The following is a 21,114-nucleotide window of genomic DNA, read 5'->3' as shown; positions in this document are numbered from 1 at the left end:
CCATAATTTATCTCTCTCCTATGTGGCATGTTTGCTCAAACAAGCTCCAATTTGCTTAAATGGCTTCATTGCTAATATCTTTGTGGATCTTATTTGTGAAAGTTTTTCTTGGCATGGTTTTTCACAACGTGTCCCTCAATACATTTTTTGGAAAACCATGTGCTTCAAGTCATACTATTAATTGCTTTGCATGTTGGTGTGAATACTATTAATTGCTTTGCATATTGGTATGAATACTATTAATTGTCGTGCATGTTGGTATGACTAAATGAAGCTATCAAGAAACTATCTTTGCATGATGGTTAACTCTTATCTTTTACCATATGCTTTGTTCGTTGTAAATATGGTCTTATGTATACTTACAAACTACCACCGGGAAATATTTCCTAATACCTCTTGTCCTAGGACAATTGGTAATCAATTATGAGGTAGATATTTATTGATCATATCTACATTGGCTCTTGTGTTTAAATTGCCTTATTTATTGCCATGAATTTGTTGTGCTTTGACTCCCATGTGTCTTCCTTGCATCTTATGGATCTAATTTGTCTATTCAAACTTTCTTAGCATTTTTAGTAGATATAGGTAGCGTGATGATCCTAGTTTTGTGCATTTTGGATCCATATTCTAAATTCTAGATAATGCACTAATCTTGGGGGAGCTCTCCTATATTTGTTATAATGCTTAAACTTATCTTGATCATTATCAAAAATTTGGTTTTGGGAGACATAAATTTTCTTTTTGGTACTTTGTGCCATCATAAAAAAGTGTCGACGGTTTGGTTTATTTGTTGGAACCTTGCTCTCTTGGGAGTTGGTTATCTCATTCCTTTGTGCTTAGGCTTAATTAACTTCTTATAATGAGATAAGTCTTTGGAGTCAATCTTGTGTTGATTTGATTCTTTGATATAATTTGGGCAACCATTGTCTCTTGATTTATTTGGTGTTTTGTCCAAATTGTATCTTCCTTTGGTCCTTGAAAGTATTGTGCATGCATATTTAATATATGTATATCTTATGGCATGTGTCACTTTCATTGATCCAATATATAGGGTAAACTCCATCAAATCCTAATTTGGCTAAGATGTGCATGAAATTCAATTTGATATCTATATGCACATAGAATTGTGGAGTTTGTCCTATATGTTGTAGTGTGTCTAACTACTTCGGACCCAATTAGTTTGGGGACCATTTTGTACTTACCTTTATGTTAGGTACAATGGATATGCATTGGATGCTTGTCTCACTCTTGGAAAGAAGTGGTGACTCAATGGTAACTTGAGGCAAGCTAGGATGGTCAACGAACACATATCTACTACATCCACACCAATGCTATCTTGGTAACAAGTATCTTCTCATGCATACTTTTCTTGTATCCAACCTCATGGTTGCATCTTGGCATGAATCTCTTGATTTGCAAATGTTGTGCTTCTTGCAAAAGTCTTAATGAAACCTCTTTATTGTGAATGTGAGTAATTTGAGATGAGTGCATTTGTTGGGAAGTATTTTAAATCATGCTCATGATTCATCCATCCCAACTATGCCTATCTAGCAATTTTATTGCATATCATTTCCTCAAGGCTCTCACATGTGCAATATAGATGAAAGTGCAAATTTAGTTACTTCTTTTGGTATCCTCGTTTGTGATACTTGTTGCCTTTCTCAATGCATCCCAACTATCTTCTATACCTTGTTGATATTTGTGATGTATTTTAGTTGTTTGTGGTTGAAGTTCTTGAATGTACAATAAGATAAAATTGAGCCTTTGGCCATCCTATTAAGCAAAAATTCTTATTGGTATATTGCATGACTTCATCTTGGATATCATACTATTTTCCTTGCGTATCTATTCTGTGTGTGCATGTTTCTTTGTGGATAAAATCTCTGTGATATTGCCCACTTAGAGAAACTTATACACATAAGAGATGATACATCTCCTTTTGATATCTTATTTATTTATTGCATGTTGATTGGTCATGCCAAGCAATATAATTCATTGAAGACTATGATGATGCTTTTTGCTCATCCTTGTAATAGTCTTATAATATGCTTTATCATGCCTTTCACATATCCTCTTGGTTGATCCTTTTTATTATGGTGCCTCTTACTTGTTGCTCAACTATTTGTTTGTTGCAAGTGTTTAGCTTACTTTTCTATCTATGATCTATTACAAATGTTTGTGTTTTAAATGAGGAAGTGAGGATTCCATGTTATGCATATTGTATTCAAATGCAACATTTTATTTTATGCATGTACCTTGGGGAGCTTCCTCATTTGATTTAGAACACTATCTTGTGGTGATCATTAGAGTTTGATTCACTTGGTATCTTTTGTTTTTGAATGATATTATGGGAGTGATGATTCCATGTTTGTGCACTTTATACTCCAATGCAAATTGTCTAGTTTTGTGCACAAACCTTGGGGAGCTTCCTCATTTTATTTAGAGCAATCTTCTTGATCTTATCATAATATCTATCTTTCTTTTGGTATCTTCTTTGTGGTTCATTTGGTTGCTTGCTTCATTTGTTGAAGCTTCTTGACTTTGTTATCTTTTTGCAATCTTTGGTCCTATCTATAGTGTGATTCCTTCCGAATATTCGTCATTGGATACGTGCATTTGATTCCACTCGAATTATGAGAAATGCACACGCTATGGAGGAACTCTCACTATATTGACCTTCTAAATTTTTCACCCATTTCGGCAATTGGTGCCAATGGGGGAGAAGTTTGGAGGGTTTAAGGGAATTTGGTTATGTCTTTGCTTTGTGCTTAAGCATGTGCCTTTATTGCATTGCATCTTGTTGCTTTGCATAGTTGAATAGTTAGAGGAAACTCCACTAGGCTTTGAATGCCAATATATGCATAGAAAGTCAAGATCATTCACACACGCATATATTATGGGGGAGTTTGCTCTATATATTCAACTTGCTTGCCACTTCAATTCCTTATATAAACCCTCTCAAAGAAATTGTCATCAATTACCAAAATGGGGGAGATTGAAAGTGCATGGAGCCCCCATGTGTGGTTTTGGTAATTAATGACAATCCCTATGGACTAATGTTTGCATTGAGTTATATTTGTAGGTGTTATCCATAGGCAATGCTTGAACCATATGTTGGCTTCAAGGTTGCAATAAGAAGAAATCGATGAAGGATATCAAGTGTCAAGTATGTCTTGAAGATGAAGATGAAGTGAGCCCTCAAGTTACTTCAAGACATCAACAGAAATGAAGTGCAAGTTCAAGATGAGCCAACTCGAAGAGATCATAAGCTTGAAGCTTGCCATGAAGAAATGAAGTGCAAGATCAAGATGATCCATCTCGAAGAGATCCTTTGCTTGACTCTTGCCATCCATATGGTGATCATGGATATGTGAAGAAGCGCCGAAGAAGAAGCTCTCCCATGGTGGATTATGGGGGAGCAATCCACAAGACTTCGTCAAGCAAGCACAATCAAGTAAGGCGTTCCATCTTGTTGCGGTCAAGACCATCATCATCAAGCTCAAGTGGAAGGCGCAAGGTTAAGGTTTGCTCTTGATAGGGTTTCTTTCTCACCGGTCTCATGGTGTAGTTGGAGACCGGTTTATAGTTTAGTTGCCGTACTATCAAGAGGGCTCTCGAGTGAGTAACTCGATCGTATCGTTCGGAGAGAGCTCAAACCTTTGCATCCTTGCATCATCTTTCTTGGTTGTTATTTGGATCTTATCCATGTGATGTTTTAGAGCTTGTGCTTATTCTCATGACAAGCTCTAGTTCATCGAAAACGGATTTCGCATAGATCACTTGTTGCATTTTCGAGTTTGGTTCATCATCATATTTCTTGGTTGTTATTTGGATCTTATCCATGTGATGTTTTAGAGCTTGTGCTTACTTCCATAGCAATCTCTAGTTCATCGAAAACGGATTCCGCGTGAATCACTTGTTGCGTTTTCGATATTGGAGTTTTTCTCGGTTTCTCGTATTCAGAGGTTTCACTCTAAAATACATAGAAAAACCTACCCCACTTGTTCTTAAGCTTTTCACTCTTTTTGGGGTATCTCTTGTCATCCCCTTTACGACAAAATTGGTTTCACCTAAATCCGAGTTTCCTAACTCAACTTGTTGCATTTTTTAGGTTGGAGGTTTTACCGGTATGTCTGTTTTAGATAGGTCAAACCTTTCGTCTTTTATTTCTATCCTACCTTACTGGACTATGATGGTTCCCTGCATGATCTTGTAGAGCTTGTTACTAGCTTCGAAACGAGCCCAAGATCATGAAAATCGGAGTCCGGATGCAAAAATTCTTGAGGTTTTCGTATCGGGTGTTTGGGAAAAAACGGGGGGCCGGAACTGCCGCCGGGAGCACCCCGGCACTACCGGTGTCACAAGGCCGGCACTGCCGGCCACCCCGGCACTGCCGGTGAAACTAGGCCGGCACTGCCGGCCTGTCGCGATTTTTGCCCCAACGGGAAGAAATCTGAGACCCCTATTTATGGCCTTCTTCCTCCTCTTTCTCCCCACTTCTTCCTCCTTTTGCTCTCCACCATTGTTGACCTTGAGAGCTTCCCACATCCCTCTACTCCTCCAATGATTCTTGAATCCATTTGAGGGAAAAGGAAGAGGAGATCTAGATCTATATTTCTACCAATCAAATCCATCTCTTTGTGAGTGGAACTCTCTAGATCTTGATCTTGGTGTTCTTTGTGAATTCCTTTGTTCTTTCTCTCTTATTCCCCCAATAGCTTGTGTAGCTTTGTTGGAATTTGAGAGAGAAGGACTTGAGCATCTTTGTGGTGTTCTTGCCATTGCATTTGGTGCATCGATTTGAGTTCTTCACGGTGATTCGTGGAGGTGAAAGCAAGAAAGTTGTTACTCTTGGGTTCTTGGAACCCTAGACGGATTCTAGGCCTTTGTGACGATTTGTTGGGAGCCTCCAATTGAGTTGTGGATGTGTGCCCCAATCTTTGTGTAAGGCCCGGTTTCCGCCTCGAAGGAAATCCCTTAGTGGAATCGTGACCTAGGCCTTTGTGGCGAGGGTCACCGGAGATTTAGGTGAGGCGCCTTCGTGGCATTCGGTGTGTGGTGTGAGTACCGCATCTTGGGGTGAGGCCTTTGTGGCGTTGGTGTGCATCGAACAACCACACCTCAAGGTGAGCCTCTTGTGGCGTTCGGGAGCACTAAGCAACCGCACCTCTCCACCAAAGATTAGCACTCGCAAGAGTGTGAACTCCGGGATAAATCATCGTCTCCCGTGTGCCTCGGTTATCTCTATACCCGAGCTCTTTACTTATGCACTTTACCTTGTGATAGCCATCGTGCTTGAAGTTATATATATCTTGTTTTCACATACTTGCTTGTATTGCTTAGCATAAGTTGTTGGTGCACATAGGTGAACCATTGCTTAGAATAAGTTGTTGGTGCACATAGGTGAACAATAGTATATAGGCTTTGGGCTTGACAAAGTAAACGCTAATTTTATTCCGCATTTGTTAAGCCCATCTCGTAAAAGTTTTAAATCGCCTATTCACCCCCCTCTAGGCGACATCCGTGTCCTTTCAGTACCACCGCTCGCTCTCGAGCTGCAATGTCGCACGAACCAAAAACCCGTAGCCCAAGCTACACAGGGCAGACGGTCGCAGACCACAGCAATCAGACCAACCCATCCGGGGCCGCCGCCCCGACATAAAGTCCGACCGCCCAAGCCATGACGAGCCACGACCTAACCTCATAGGGCCACCACCCGCGATGAATCCCGAGGCCGCCACCTCGGCGCACAAGCACAATCTCTCAGGGCCACCACCCCGACGTCCACCACCTCGTCGACAAGCAAGACCAAGCTAGCAACCACAAGCTGACTCTCCAAGGCGATGCCTTCAACTAGGTAGTGGCGCATCCGTCACGATCGCCTGCTTTGGCAAACCAAAGCTAGGGATTTCTCCCGGAGAGCCACAACCCCACGTGGGCGAGAAACAAAGCTCAACAACAAAGCCTACAAGAAGGTAAACGACGCCGAGGCGCCGCCGTTGTCAGCCCCGACCAACAGCCAAGGCTAGGCTTTCGCTTAGAGCTCGTCCACGCCGTCACTGATGGGGTGAAAGTCCGGGCAGATCAGCGGCACCAAATAGCACCTTGATCGCCGAGGCATGTAGCAATCAGCAGGAACTCGCCCCATGGACGTCCGCCAAGCTCCACCTTGTGATTCACTTACTGCAGCACCTCCCGCCACAGCAAGAGGAACCAAAACCCCATGGGCAGTAGATCGGCGTGAAGCCAAATCGACCCACCACGGACACCTCGCCGATGAGACCACCAATGGCAATCTGGGGCCACCGCCCCGACGTCCTCCATGCCCACGCGCTTGAGGGAGAGCCGCGCCCTGCAGCCTACCAGGGGCGCCGCCTCGGCCGCGTCCTTGACTTTCCCAGCGCCCAACTCCAGCACCATCTTCAAGCTTGCATCGCCCCACGCCTGCGCCGGAGAAAAAACCCAAGCAGCAGCCCGAGCAACACCGCCAGCGGAAGATCTGGGCGTGGGATCCCCAGATCCGCCGCGCCACAAATTGTCGTCGACGCGCCCCTAACAGCCCCAGCAGGGCAGCAGGCCACTCAGGAGAAGCGCCCACCAAGATCGGGGGCCGCCGGCCCGGCGTACGCTCGCTGCGAGCTCCGGCTGCCGCCCCCCAGCCGCACCTACCAGCCTCCATCGGCCCAGACGAAGAGGGAGATGCATCCCACCACCTTTGGCAGTGGGGCCCGCCGCCACCGTGGCAGCGGCGGTGTAGGCCGGCCGGGGAGGTTCGAGCGGCAGCGCGCGGGGAGTCGCCCCTGTGTCGCCTGGGGGGCAACACAGGACGAGGTCGGGGTATGTCGTGATATTTCCGCCTCTACTTGACTAGTTTTCAACTCATAAGTAAACTCACCACATGTGTTAACATTTTCTTAGCGAATGCAACTTCGTAACTAAGCAACGCAACAACATCTACTCTCAGTGGTAGAACACTTCTAGAACTTGAGCCTTTTTCGAAAAAGAGGTTGAGACTCTAACCTCTGCACTGAAGAGATGCTTACATTATTTATTTGTGTTTTATTTAGCAAGAATTGTTAGGAGCATACATCAAACGACCTAAAAGCTGACAATGGGAGAAGAAAATGGCATCAAGGCATTATGCTCTAAAAACGACCTCGTATCCTCGTTTTAGAAGTCGTCACCTTTGTCAAACCGCTGAGCCAACTACAAGTTGGAGACCCTCATAGCCGTTGATAGGTCTACCATCGACGCTGCCACGGCGCCAGGCATCGAATCTACCTTATGTGAGTCCATCTTGGCACGTTCGCCACAAAACCATGTTGCACCATGCCGTCAGGACTCGCTATCGCCAAAGTGATAGATGCAACACATCTGCATGACTAGACCCCTCTAGCCGAAGCTTGTTCCAAAACAATGTCCCCAAGAGAGAGAGAACGACACCGAAAGTATCGCCTTCGTCATCTGATCCAGGAGAGGGGCCCATATTTGGAGTTCCACCTAGAATTGCGTGTGGCATGAGATTCTCAGCGATGGTGCCGCCTTCGACATGGTAGTAGCACCCATGGGCTCTGCCATTGTCCTCCCGACCGAGCGGAGCTTCGCCTCCCAGATCCGCCGCGACGAGCGGAACCAGCTAACGCCCAATTAGTGCATATATACATCCAGACATGACATTGGCCATGACTGTAGGAGACGACCTGTCACTTTGCATAGTCAAAATGAATGAATACATGTTGGTTGCTTTCAAAAAAAAATACATGTTGGTCTTAGAAAAACGCCAACATGGCTGGTACCTACTTACATCGAACATGCGCCCCGGTGTCCCGTTGGAGTCGTCTCTTGAGCTCATTGACCCCTTGGATTGGATGCATCAATGGCATCTTTCAGTAATTTTGAAGAGGTAAACTCACCACGTAACAGTAGCCAAATCCCTTCATTTTTGGACGAATGACAGGCCACAGTTCAAAATCAGCTGAACTTGAACCTTGGCTGGACGCCTGGACGGACGGACCCCGGTCGTCTGTGTCTGGAATCCCGCACCGGACCACCGTAACGGCCACCGCAACGGGACGAACCCGCTGCCTGGCCGCTACCGACCGTGCCATCGCCCTGCCCATGACACGCAAGGCAAGCAAGCGTAATGACAATGCTGCGGTGAGCGACCAAAGACCGGGAATAGGACGCGGGGAAACAGAGCGAAAACCACGCGCATAAGCAAGCGGCAAGCGAAGCGACGGCGCAACCCGGCCTTGCAAGCTACACAAGCCGTACACCACCCCTAGCTTTCCGCCGCTTGCCGGCCAGGCCAGGACGAGCGTAACACCAATCGCGCGGCGCAGAGGAGAGCACTAGAGCAGGCGCGCGGCGGCAAGAAGAACCAAGATGCTCAAGTTGCACAAGGAGCGGCGGCCGCCGGCGCTTCTCGCCGTGGCCGTCGCCGCCGCCGCCCTGCTCCTGTGCTCGTGCCCCGCCGTCGTTTCCGCCCGGAAGGTACGATTGCGGCACATTGAGCTTCCTGGGCGCGCGGCGATTGCGCGTGCGCTCGTGACATGGTTTCCGGTTCTGGCTGCGCAGGTGGGCGAGACGTGCGCGCTGGGGCGGAACTGCGACGCCGGGCTGCACTGCGAGACGTGCGCGGCGGACGGCGGCGTGCGGCCGCGGTGCACCCGGGTGACCCCCGTCGACCCGCAGAGCAAGGCGGCGGACCTGCCCTTCAACCGCTACTCGTGGCTCACCACCCACAACTCCTTCGCCCGCCTCGGCGCCCGCTCCCAGACGGGGACGGCCATCGCCACCGCGTGGAACCAGCAGGACACCGTCACCCAGCAGCTCAACGTAAGTCAACCCAACCGCCGCTGTTAATCTGTTCTCCTTCCGTTTACCCACCGCCCCCTCGCGCGCTCGTCGTCAAGCTCTCCACTTGGGCAATGACGGCGGAGCATCGCCGGAGCCTGTCAGTGTGATGGTAAAGCCTGTCAGTGTGCGGTGAGGTGTCCCGGGACGCAACAGATGTCGCGAGCGGGTCGTCCACGCGTCGAACGAGCAGCGCCACCTCCAGGCGCCGGTCTTTTTCTGTCGCCGGTTTGCGTGCACGGACCAGCAGCCACACACCCACACCGCACGCTGCCGCTGCGTTCGCTTCAAGCGTTGGCGCGGCAACGCTGCAATGGCACTATGTCACTATGTCAGGCACACGTGATGGACACTCCTCGTCTTGTGTTTCAGAGTTGTGGATGAGACGTGCGGTGTCTCCTCCATTTTGGGTAACACGTCCATTCCACTCTCGCTCCAATCAACCCCACGCGATGCGTGGCTCTCATTCCTTCAAAATTACTACTTCCAAGGAAATTTTGCTAGCCATTTCGAACCTCCATGTGCGCATTGAAGAGAAAATTGCACATTCCACCATCTTTTTCGTCCTTCATTTGCACAAACAACAACTTCCTCTGATCCATATTAGTTGCAACTAGTATACATGTATCTAGACATATTTGAGTTCTAGGAACATTCATGCTGGTGACAAGTAATATGAATCAGAGGGAGTAGTTTAACGTATTCCTGTTTTGCACATTTCACTGGTTTTGGTCTAGATCTATTGCGGCTTGCATCAGTTCATCATCTAATCTGGCCCAATTAATAGCAGAGCTTACAGGTGCCGATGGTACACACAAAAATTGTAGTGGGATGTTTCAAAAATGATACTCTTGCAAAAAAATGGAGTAGAAAAAATAATCTGTCACCCAAAGATTGCGAAAAAAATGTTGACGCGCTCTAGGATGTACTCGACGCATCTTACATGAAACATCAATGTTTACTCTTGCAAATAAATAATCAGATCGCCAATTAAATTACACTAAAATGATTTTGACAACCGAGCTTTTTTATTTTTATGAATGCTTCTTTTTTATATTGTGTAGTAAACCGATTTTCTAACATAAATTCTTCATCACTTTAACCGTCTTCACAAACAATAAGTGGAAAAACTGTCCATCCAGGAATATCTATTCAAACTGCTATACGGTTAATTTATGTTAAAAAGTTAGTTCACTGCACTTTGTAAAGCACTTGTAATTTTTTCGTAACACAATTGCCTAAAGATTTTTCTTATAAAACAAGTCTATTATATTGGTTTTTACATGGTTAATTATTTTTCAATGAAACTTTAAGCATTCTGAAATCTTTGTAGAGCATTGACATTCCGAGCCCACATGTCCAGTTTTGCTGTCAAATCGAGCTAAAACGTTGATTAGATGACAAACTGTTGAAACTTGCAACAGATTAGAGCTGAGTGGTGAAATGTGCAGAAAAGATATGCATTCAACTAGTGGTTTGTGCAAAAAAAAGTATAAAAAAACAGGCGGAATGAGCAATTTCCTGTGCATTGAACCAAAGTGCATTTGATTTGATTTGTTTGATCGGCGCAGCTCGCGCGATACGCGTGATACTTACAAGCCGTTAAGGTTGCGAAGGCGGACATTAGGCAAATCCGTGTAGGGATGTCAATGGGTACCCATGATCCACATACTCGCCGGTTAAAACCCAATAAAAATATAGGTACGAGATAAAATATTACCTATGAATTTGTAAATGGAAAATATCTTACTCATCGGGTAGAGTGGGTATGGGTATGGGATCATAGAACTCATACCCCATCTAAATTTAACAAGTGGGTCATTGTAATATTGTAAACTGCTTAATTTTTCCCTAATCATGCCTTCATATTGCTAGACTGAACAATGATGCTTTCTGTTCTCACAATCGTTAATAGGTTAGTGAGGATTAGATCCCTATTTAGGATAGCTTCACCTCCAGTCATAATTTTTTGATTAATTTGATGTGTTGTAAGTGCTGGTATTTTTACCCGCGGGTACCCATTTACCATGTCGGGTGACTGGTTGACGGGTATAGGTACGGGTGACGGGTAAGATTGAAGGTGACGTGTACGAGTACGGGATGGCTCTAGCCGTACCCATACCATGTGGATGACATCCCTATCCGTGTGTAGGTATATTAAAAGTAAACGGAAATGGATGAGGTGTTTCTGCACCTGGGAGCATATGCTCCCTTTTTATAAATGAGTTCTAAATGCAGTTAAAATGTAAAAAAAAAAAAATCGAACGAAAAATTGTCGCGTACATATCGACATTCTATGTTCTCATGAAGTCGTTTGCCCAAAAATCGACATTGTTTGTGTCGTGTGCAAAAAGACAAAAAATGGTGCTTAAATAGAGCTTTTCACGACACATTTGTTTATCTTTTTTCGCAGGACACAAAAAATGTCAGTTTTCGATGAATCTTAGCATACGCACATATAATGTCGACTTTCAGATTTTTTTATTTTAAAATGCTTTTTAGATAGCAGGAGCATATGCTCTCAAGTTTAAAAGTGTCGTAAGTAAAATATGTGTTAATCTCATATAAAAATTGCAGTAGGTTGACTTTTAAAACACTTATATGCTGGTTTATGCGGGCTCATGCTCGCAGCCCTAGAAGCAGTGCAACAATGAGCACAAGAAGGCTGATTGTGTCAGCCAGCTTGAGCACGACTTGATGATTCCTATATTATTTGGGTTTCGGTTCAACAATTAAGCTGAAACAAGCTTCAACTTTGTCAAACTGGGGCGGCTGACTTTGCCGTTTGTCGCAGAACGGCGTGAGAGGGCTGATGCTGGACATGTACGACTTCCGCAACGACATATGGCTCTGCCACTCCTACGGCGGCGCCTGCCAAAACTTCACCGCCTTCGTAAGCGCACCAAACCAAAACTTGCTGCTATGATCGACGAACACACGCACACTAACAGCTACCGTTGGGTACATGTCCCAATGGACGGACAGACGCCGGCGGTGAACGTGCTCCGGGAGATCGAGGTGTTCCTGGCGAGGAACCCGTCGGAGGTGATCACGATCTTCATCGAGGACTACGTGGAGTCGCCGAAGGGGCTCACCCGCGTCTTCAACGCCTCCGGCCTGACGCGGTACCTGTTCCCGGCGTGGCGCATGCCCAAGAAGGGCGGCGACTGGCCGCTGCTCAGCGACATGGTCCGCGACAACCACCGCCTCCTCGCCTTCACCTCCAAGGCCGCCAAGGAGGCCGCCGAGGGGTTCCCCCACGAGTGGCGCTACGTCGTCGAGAACCAGTGTACGTACTCACGCAGGCACGAATCATCACGGCGGCATGCGGGGCATGACAAATGTGAAAATGTTTCATGTGCTGCAGACGGGACGAAAGGGATGGTGAACGGGGCGTGCCCGAACAGGGCCGAGTCGGCCACCATGAACGACCTGTCGAGGTCACTGGTGTTGGTGAACTACTTCAGGGACCTCCCCAACTTCCCAGAGGCCTGCAAGGACAACTCGGCGCAGCTACTGGGCATGCTAGACACATGCCACTCCGCCTCCGGGAACAGATGGCCTAACTTCATCGCCGTCGACTTCTACAAGGTCTGAGATTTTATTTCGAGCTGGATAAGTTTTCAGTTAAAAGATGAGAGTGAATGTCTACGATTTGCGAGTGCTAATGTTGTTGAATTGTTCTACCCTGCCCAGAGAAGCGACAGAGGCGGTGCGGCGGAAGCCACGGACAAGGCCAACGGCGGGCTGGTCTGTGGATGCGGAAGCATAGCTGCTTGCAATGTAATGTGCCATTCTGACTGCTCTTTGCCAAGCTAACTGCACATTTTTGGTGTTTCAGTTAGTGTTCCATTGAAGCAGGTTGTTTCCCTACTGACAGAAATCGATGGTTGTGTTCCATGCAGAGCAATGGTACGTGCTCACCGCGCAACCACGGGGCCACGCCGAAAGGCATCTTCAACGCGACCTCAGACGCTGCTGTGCGGCGGTGGCCCGCAACGTTGCAGTGGCAGCTGCTGATGCTGCCGTCCACTGTCATTGCTCTACTATTGTGCTTGTAGAAGTGCAGTGGAATGTAGAAAGCTTCGTCTAAGGATAGATCAGTTTGGAGATTGTAAATCAGCTGCTTAGCAGCAGAGAGATCACGAAAGTTGTCTGACCCCCATTGCAAATATAAAGCAGTGCAATTGCTACTTCGCTGATAGGTGTCCAAAAACCAGACAGACGAGATCACGAAAATTGTTTGACCCCCATTGCAAATATACAGTACAATTGCTAGTTCGCTGATAGGTACCCAAAAACCAGACAGACTTGTGCATATCGAAGCAAGAGCCTCATTCAGTTAACTCCAGGATCCTACTTATTGCTCAAAGACACTCGTTGCAACATAGGTATAGCACGTTCCCTTAGAACATCTCTAGCAGAGCCTGTAAAAGGGTCAAAACCGAAAAATAACCGCTAATTTACGGGTTCGGTCTGAAAAATGGTGGCGATCAGTTACCGTAAACGAGGCAAAACCAAATTTATTTTTTCGCCGAGACCGAAAACCCAACTCAGACTATATTTGTAGGGGTTGAATGAGCGAACTGAACAATGAACCTATACTCTTGGCGCGCTGAAATTTCAGAACGAGCTAACGGCTTCCACTACTACAGTCACCGGAATCCAACTAAATTCGCCGGAATTCAACCAAATTCCGGCGAGCTCGTGACGGGGCAAGGCGGAGCGGGGCGGGGCGACCTGGCTGCGACATCGGGCGGGGCCGAGGCGTGCAAGGCGGAGCCGAGCGAAAGGCTGGGAGCGAAGCGGTCGCGGCGAGGAGAAAGCCGGTGACTGTAGCGAAGTGAGCCGGGGCTGAAAACAGCCTGAGCGGGACCGAGGACGTTGTGGCGCGGCCGGGGAAAAGTGGCTGGGGCGCGGCCGAAGGAGGGGCAGCGCGGCGCCGGCAGGGCCGGGGTCAGCGCGGGCGGGGCCGGAGCACGGCCTGTGCTCCCAGACGCGTGCGTGTGTTGTGGAAGAAGAGAAGAGAAAAAAGAGGAGTGACATGTGCTTTTTTACTGTTTTACTTTACAGGTTCTAATATGCGTCGGCACTTTTTCGAGCCGTAATTTCGAGCCGTAAATACGAGTTCGGTGACCTGAACTTGCGTTTTACAATTCACGTTTTTACGGGCTGTGATAGAGATGCTCTTACCCACACACTGGAGCAAAACTGAACACGAGACTACTACTTATCTGGTCAGACAGACAACACACGAACAATCATACACGAGACTACTACTTATCTGGTCAGACAGACAACACACGAACAATCATACCAGAACAAAGAAGACATGGCAAAACAAAAGATTACTGCAGGATCAACTTGGGGGAAACATTTAAGGCAACGTTTGCAAAAACTATTATACTGAGTGAATCAAGGTAGCACATTTTAGCTAGTTCGCTGATAGGTACCCAAAAAACAAACAGGCTTATGCATATCGAAGCAAGAGTGCAGCCTCATTCAGTTAACTGCAGGATCCTACTTATTGCTCGAAGACACCGTTGCATCACATACAGCACATCCGTTACCCACACACTACAGCAAAACTGAACAGGAGACTACTACTTCTCTGGTAAGACAGACAACACACGAACATCGGGGATCATACCAGAACAAGACATGGCAAAACAAAAGATTACTGTAGGATCAACTTGGGGGAAGCATTTAAGACAACGTTTGCAAAAACTATTATACTGAGTGATTCAAGGTAGCACATTTTAGCATGTGTAGACAACACTGATCAATCTTGCAAACATCACTACTACATAATATAACCATCATGCAAAATTAACGCATCATGAGAAGGGAAACATCACATCCGAACTTGGGGAAGTTCACTCCATTGAGGAAGAGGTCGGACCACCGCCATAGCCGCCACCACGGCCAAAGCCACCTGCACCACCACCACGGCCAAACCCACCACCAGAGCTCTGAAAAAATTTAGGGTGGAAAAATTGGTGAGCATCCAATTCAGATCAGAAATTAGCTGTTCCTTTAATACAGTATATGGCATTTCTTCAGCTGGCAGCAGGACAATGCCCACATTTCACAAAGAAAAGTGTCCAAATAAAAAAATATATGAATGTAACTGTTGAGCGTGAAAAAAAAATAGCCTGACAATCAAAATCTTCCTAGCGTACAGTATTAAACTAATGAGTGTAACGAAGAAGAGGATTCAGCAAGATATTCGCAGTTCATGGTATCAACATTCTAGGGTGCACATAGAAACCAGCCAGTGCATGATTCTGATTTGCATGTTTAGGTATTCCTGTTTGTCAATTGCAATGCTAAATCATATGACCAAAAAAAGACATAGGCACTTCAAGGACATAGTAGATTACCCTGAATGATGGCTGGAACTCTGCTGGAGCTCCACCTTTCTCACCAGCAAAGTCACCAGGCGCGCCACGAGGACCAGCACGGTAGCCATCCCTGTCACCAAACCTTGGCCTATCACCCTCAAAGCGAGGTGGACCCCTGTAAAAAATCCAAGTAAATATAAGCAAAACTAGACATGGCCTCAGCAAAAGCAATCAAGAGGATAAACATAGTGCTAACCAAATACAGCATTTGTAAATCCTAAAAATAATTATCTTGCTTTCCAACTTATAAGACAACCAAAGGACAAACAAATAAACGACATAGGTGCAACCGGAAATGAAGCAAAACCGTAAAAAACAAAATCTCTAGCCAACGTCCAAGATATATTAGGTCTACAAAATAGCAGAAAGAGATAGCATTAAATCATTTCTTCTAACAATGTTGCAAAGCTATGTCGGACAAAGGCTCCACGCCATAAACCAGCAAGTCAAGCCGCATCAGGAGTAACCTAAGATAGTAGGCAACATAGTAGGCATTTCATGACAGAACTTGAGTCATTTTCAATACACATCTAGCAGCTTTCATATACCCGACTTAGTAGGCATTTCATTACTAAAACTAAAATTGGTAAGTTAGTTCTACATTAGACATCACACTGACAGGTGTGACAAGAACCTGGAGCAGAAATAAGTATACCTTGGGCGGTCACCAGGTGGGCCAGCGCCAAATGGGCGGCCAGGAGGCTTGGCAGACTTCTTGAGCGTGTTGGGCACGATCTCAGATGGCAGGTTGAGGAAGGTGCGCAGGAACTCAATGCCCTCATTGGTGAGGTACCAGTAGTAGTGCTGCCACGAGAAGGTCTCCCTGACGTACTCCTTGGACTTGAAGCTCTGCATGAGCTTGATCACCTGGAGGTTGGGCACGTCAATCTGCGGGTGCTTGGCCAGGTTGTAGTCCTTCTTGGCGTAGAGCACACCCTCTGCAATAGCACATACACATGCGTCAATCAAAATGATCACGATAGGTTCACATGAATCCATTTTCGAAATTCCCTGGTGAAAGCTAGGACCAATCAGAGCGTGAAACGGTTCACTTGGTTCTGATGCTCATAATTTGTTTGAAATATCAGAGAGGGCAAACGGCCATATAGGAGCTTATTGTAGCACATGATGTCATTATCTAACTAAAAACATGAGAGCTAGTAGCATACACAAGTTCCTCGCATGCAGAATTTCGCCGAGGAATCAAATCCTAAAAATAAACTAGTAAACGTCAGCTCTCCTTCGAGCATCGACTACCACGAAACCTACTGTTTTCTACTGTGGGCTCATCAGATCCACCGCATTCACTCTCAATCACGCCTAAATTGGAGCTACAATCCTATGAGACGAGGGGGAGGGGGGGAGAATTAATGACCTTGGAAGAGGTACTTGCAGATCTCATTGCGGTTCTTCTTGGGGATGATCTGTGGGAAACAACACGCGAGATTAGCACGGCGTCATGGGAGGCAAGACCTGGAAGGAACGGCGGATTCCGGCCTCGGATGCAAGCTTACCATGCTGGGCAGGCCGTGGGTGGGACGAGCTCCAAGTGCGCCGGGGCGGTGACGGAGGAGGCGGCGGCGGGAGGGAGAGAACGAAGAAGAGCCCTAGAGAATCTGACGGGTAAGCTTTTATATAGTCGGTCTGGTGTAGGGTTGGACGGCGGCAGCGCAGAGCGAGCGAGAGCGCGGTAGGGAGGGGCAGAAATGTCAAGAGGAGCGACTTCCTGGGTATAAAGGCCGGCCCAGTTAATTGGGCTCCGGTGGGCTGTCTATTTAGAGTGTGAATGTTGTTAGGTTGGCAAACCCCTATTTACCGCTCAACGCGTTGCTAATGGGGCGCCTGAAACTTGGACTATTATGGGCCGGCTCGTTATGGCGTGGCGTTTTTAGATTTTCTTTTTTTATTACTTTACTTTTTTCCTTTTTCTGTTTTGCAATTTATAATTTCCGTTGTTTTTATTCATTTGTATTTTTTTTACCTTTTGTTGTGTTTTCTAATACATGAACATGTTTACAGATATATAGCTTGTGTTGTTTAGATCTGTGGAGATGAATTTCCCAGCTTCCAAATGTCTAGCCACCGCAGCCAGTGGCGGAGCTAGCTCGACACTGAAGCTTAGGAAAAACTCATGTACACTTTTTTAATTCCATTGCATCCTCACTGGTTAGTGTTTGTCCACTAATTCTTATTCAATCCTTCATAAGGGATTCACAAGTGTAGCAGCAATGATAATCAAGCACTTAGGTTTGCATATATTTTTTCTTTAACTGTAGTCGCCAGTACTAGTACCAATACAACATAACATGATGTTCATGGATGTGCGGTTGTGTAATCTATGATGTTGTAGCCCTACTCCAATGTTGAATTGCGAGAGGAAAAGCTGCACTCATTTTGTTGTTATGAGATTCGGATTTCAAAGTTTATTTTGTCAATTATATACATATTTATGTGTGGATAATATGCTAGTATCGCATGTCGTGTACAATTGGGAATTAAAAATGCATGTATATGCTAATCTCATCGCCTCATGTCAAAAGAGTTATCAGAACAGTCTATCCATTCTTCATCCTTCCAAGTTCCAACCAAAACATACAATTGGCTAACCACGGCAACATTTATCCTTCCAACCAAACAGAAATAACGGCTAGCCCTAGCCACGTGGTTGGGATACCATAATCACCTAGCCAGGGCCAGCCCATAGGGTTGGGCAGAGGGGCGCTCACCTCGGGCCTCTATGATCTAGCGGCCCTGACCCAAGATTTGTTTGCATAGTTACTACACTTATACCTATACTCTTTTGGCTGTATAGTTTAAAATAATTTTAGAAAACATACATGTTTTATGATGTAGCTTACCGCTTCTCTACATTGATTCCTCCTATCCAAAAAAAATCAATATTTACTCTTTAGGCCATACGGCTTAGAATATTGCTAGAAAATACATAAGATCCAACCTACATCTTACCAAACATCTACTCTGACTCCTTTTATAAAAGTAATTCAATACTTCTAAATATTTTTTCTCGATGACATGATTTCTTTCCAACCTTTCCAAATATGCAGCACAACACAGACTCTCATAATTTTCTCTCCGATTAAATTTAGAGGTATATATGTGTATACACGTGTGCACAAGTAACTATGGTAAAAATAAGAATCATGGTATATAGTTTGCTCGATCAATAGAAATAAATGGTTCCAATATCTTAACTGAGATTCCAAAGACTATGGATCTTTCAAATGTAAATATTATTTAGTTTTCTATTGCATTACTCTAATATTTCTCTAATGGAGTACTAATAATATTTTTAAAAATTATGTGTAACCAAATGGCGGAACATGATGCAAATTGTTAAGGGGCCAAGAACACCAATCGTACTTAAACTATGAATAATATTTAAAAAAAATAGCATAAATATATTTTTTAAAGAAATTTTCCAGAGTAGGGGGCAATGGCCCCCTACCCTAGAAAAGCTTCGACACAGTAAACAAGGGGCCCTTGGTCCTGTGTCGCCCTAGAGCCCCCGAAATCTATGGATCGGTCCTGTCCGAGACGAACTCTCTTCGAGCTCCAGCGGGATGGTGACGGAGAGGAACTCCGACACAAACTCATTACCACGCTTGCGGTAGGATTTCCGACATGAACTACGTTTTACGTGTTCGGCGAGCCTATATAAAGCAAGGACTCTCTCGACCAAAAAATCAAATCAATTGCAAGTTCCGGCGTCCCTCGACAGTGCCATTGTCTGACCACTTCGCTGGAACTCGGTCTATCAAGCCATAAATCCGTCCCTCGACCAAAGCCTGTCCTAGAGATTGCCATCGTGCTCCACTCAAGGTAAGAGCTATCAGTGCTTCTTTTTCGTCTTCCAGTTCCCTAATCAGTTAGCGAAAAAACAGGAACATTCAGATAGCAATAAATTCACTATAGATTCAGATATCAGTCCTTGATGTATACATAATGCATGTTCGTAATTTTTTGGTTACTGCATTAGCAACTTTACAATTGATTTCAGTATCAGATTCACTAGAAACCTGAAAGACCTGTACGTTCACTCCTGAGAAAAACATTAGTTTGAGTTTATCTTAAATATATATACTCTTCCAGGTTCTGACCACATCACGATGTTCAATAATACAACACAATTAGATTTCTGGTAGCAGATGCATCATCATTGCATATGTTTGTAAATGAGCACATAGAGGAAAGCAATCTACAGCAGCACCTATTCGGTTTGGGCATAAGAAGTTGGTTTCTGATTTCAAGTGAAGTATGCATCTACTCAGTAATATGGGGTACACGTGTCAGTAAATTTTTGCCGATATCTCGATGTTTATTTGCTTGCAGTCAGGCACTAAATCTTGCATTGTTTGTTTCTCACGGAGAAGTGAGGAAGGAGCAGGCAGGGATGGGAGGCAGCAGGAAAGCCAAAACATCTATTCCAATTGATGAGCATGTAAATTTTCATAGCTTCTGTCAGGTTACAATATGCTAGCAATGTCACACTTTATGCAATCTTTCCAAATTATTATTTGAACAATTTGAGTATTGGGTGTTTAATTTTTCTAGAGACCAGATTACATAAACTAAATTAAGTACGTGTTAGGGCTTGAACCGAATGGGAGCCAAAATTTGAAAAGTGACAATCTCTACTAATATGTTACTGATCGGTGGTGTTAGTAGGTCAAAAAAACCGAAACAAATTTTCGTCCGTAAAAAAGCCGGGACAGATTTTCGTTTCATTCTTCCCGCTGGTTTGTCCGTTGTTCCTTCTTTCGATCAATCGATGAGAGAAAACCGATCGCTATTACCTTCACTCTGTTCCTAATTCAGTCGGTAAAAGAAACCGGACTTATGTTGAGAAGACCAACTATTCCGGTGGGCCGGGCCAGTAAAGCTCAGAACGGCAGAAAGTTTAATTCACCCGATCAGGCTGGTCTAAAAAAAAACGATCTAGGCCCCATGGCCCCACGCACGCACGACTCCTCCAGATAAAAGAGTTTCAGCAGATAATCACATACGAGGCAGAAAAGAGAAACCTTTTCGGTATGAGATAGCTTGGGAAAGCCATAAGGAGTTTGAAAAAATGCTAATACAGTCCTGGAAGGATAAGGGACAGAGCAATTCAGTGCATGATTTGCATACAAAATTGGGGAACTTGTCAGGTGATTTGGCCCGGTGGGGACAGCATACTTTTGGGAATATACAGTTCCAAATTAGAAGCCTTCAAAGGGAGCTGGGAGAGCTCAGAAATGCTTCTGGTAGGTCTGGTCCGTGTGAGAGGGAACAAGAAATTACTACGAGACTCGCGCAGCTTCTCGAACAAGAGGAAGTAATGTGGAAGCAGCGATCTCGGATACAATGGCTAGCGGCGGGGGATAAAAACACGCGCTTTTTTCATCTCAGAGCGAGCCAGAGGAGAAAGAAGAATAAAGTCTCAGAGAGGCAAAGGGAGGATGGGACTGTAGTTAATACAGAACAGGAGCTTGGAGCCTTGGCAACCGAGTTCTATAAACATCTGTATACTTCGGAAGGTGTCCAGGGAATGGAGGAAGTACTAAATTCCGTTCCAGTTAAGGTGGACTCGGTGATGAATAATATGTTGGTCGCGCCTTTTGCTGCTAAGGAGGTGAAGACGGCACTGTTTGAAATGTACCCCTCAAAAGCCCTGATGACCCACAAGTATAGGGGGTGTATCGTAGTATCTTCGATAAGTAAGAATGTCGATCCCAACGAGGAGCAGAAGGTGTTGACAAGCAGTTTCGATGAAGGATTCACTGTAAATGCTCACAGACAAGTATTCAGGGGGTTTTGATGTAACAGTTGAATAAAGTACGAGTATGTAAAGTGC

General features: G+C 45.4%; 2 protein-coding genes across 2 annotated transcripts; one reads left to right on the top strand and one right to left on the bottom strand.

Annotated features, from left to right (window-relative positions):
• The first annotated feature begins 8,703 nt into the window (after nt 1-8,703).
• Nucleotides 8,704-13,053, top strand: LOC127334852 (PI-PLC X domain-containing protein At5g67130). Its single transcript, XM_051361395.2, has 6 exons — nt 8,704-8,838; nt 11,651-11,749; nt 11,842-12,145; nt 12,224-12,447; nt 12,553-12,639; nt 12,762-13,053. Exons 2-6 carry the CDS (start codon nt 11,669-11,671, stop codon nt 12,915-12,917), a joined length of 852 nt encoding a protein of 283 aa, XP_051217355.2. The 5' UTR covers nt 8,704-8,838; nt 11,651-11,668; the 3' UTR covers nt 12,918-13,053.
• A 1,508-nt stretch (nt 13,054-14,561) lies between these two features.
• LOC127334850 (small ribosomal subunit protein eS10z) lies at nt 14,562-16,935 on the bottom strand. The gene is made up of 5 exons (XM_051361393.2): nt 16,775-16,935; nt 16,636-16,684; nt 15,916-16,198; nt 15,240-15,375; nt 14,562-14,828 (listed from the first exon to the last, which is right to left on the bottom strand). Exons 1-5 carry the CDS (start codon nt 16,775-16,777, stop codon nt 14,733-14,735), a joined length of 567 nt encoding a protein of 188 aa, XP_051217353.1. The 5' UTR covers nt 16,778-16,935; the 3' UTR covers nt 14,562-14,732.
• Between the last annotated feature and the right edge of the window lie 4,179 nt (nt 16,936-21,114).

The sequence above is a fragment of the Lolium perenne genome, chromosome 2 (genome assembly GCF_019359855.2).
Source record: "Lolium perenne isolate Kyuss_39 chromosome 2, Kyuss_2.0, whole genome shotgun sequence".
In the NCBI taxonomy this organism is placed as follows: Eukaryota; Viridiplantae; Streptophyta; class Magnoliopsida; order Poales; family Poaceae; genus Lolium; species Lolium perenne.
The sequence above is the reverse complement of the archived record's forward strand: the minus strand, read 5'-3'. Positions and strand labels throughout refer to the sequence as shown.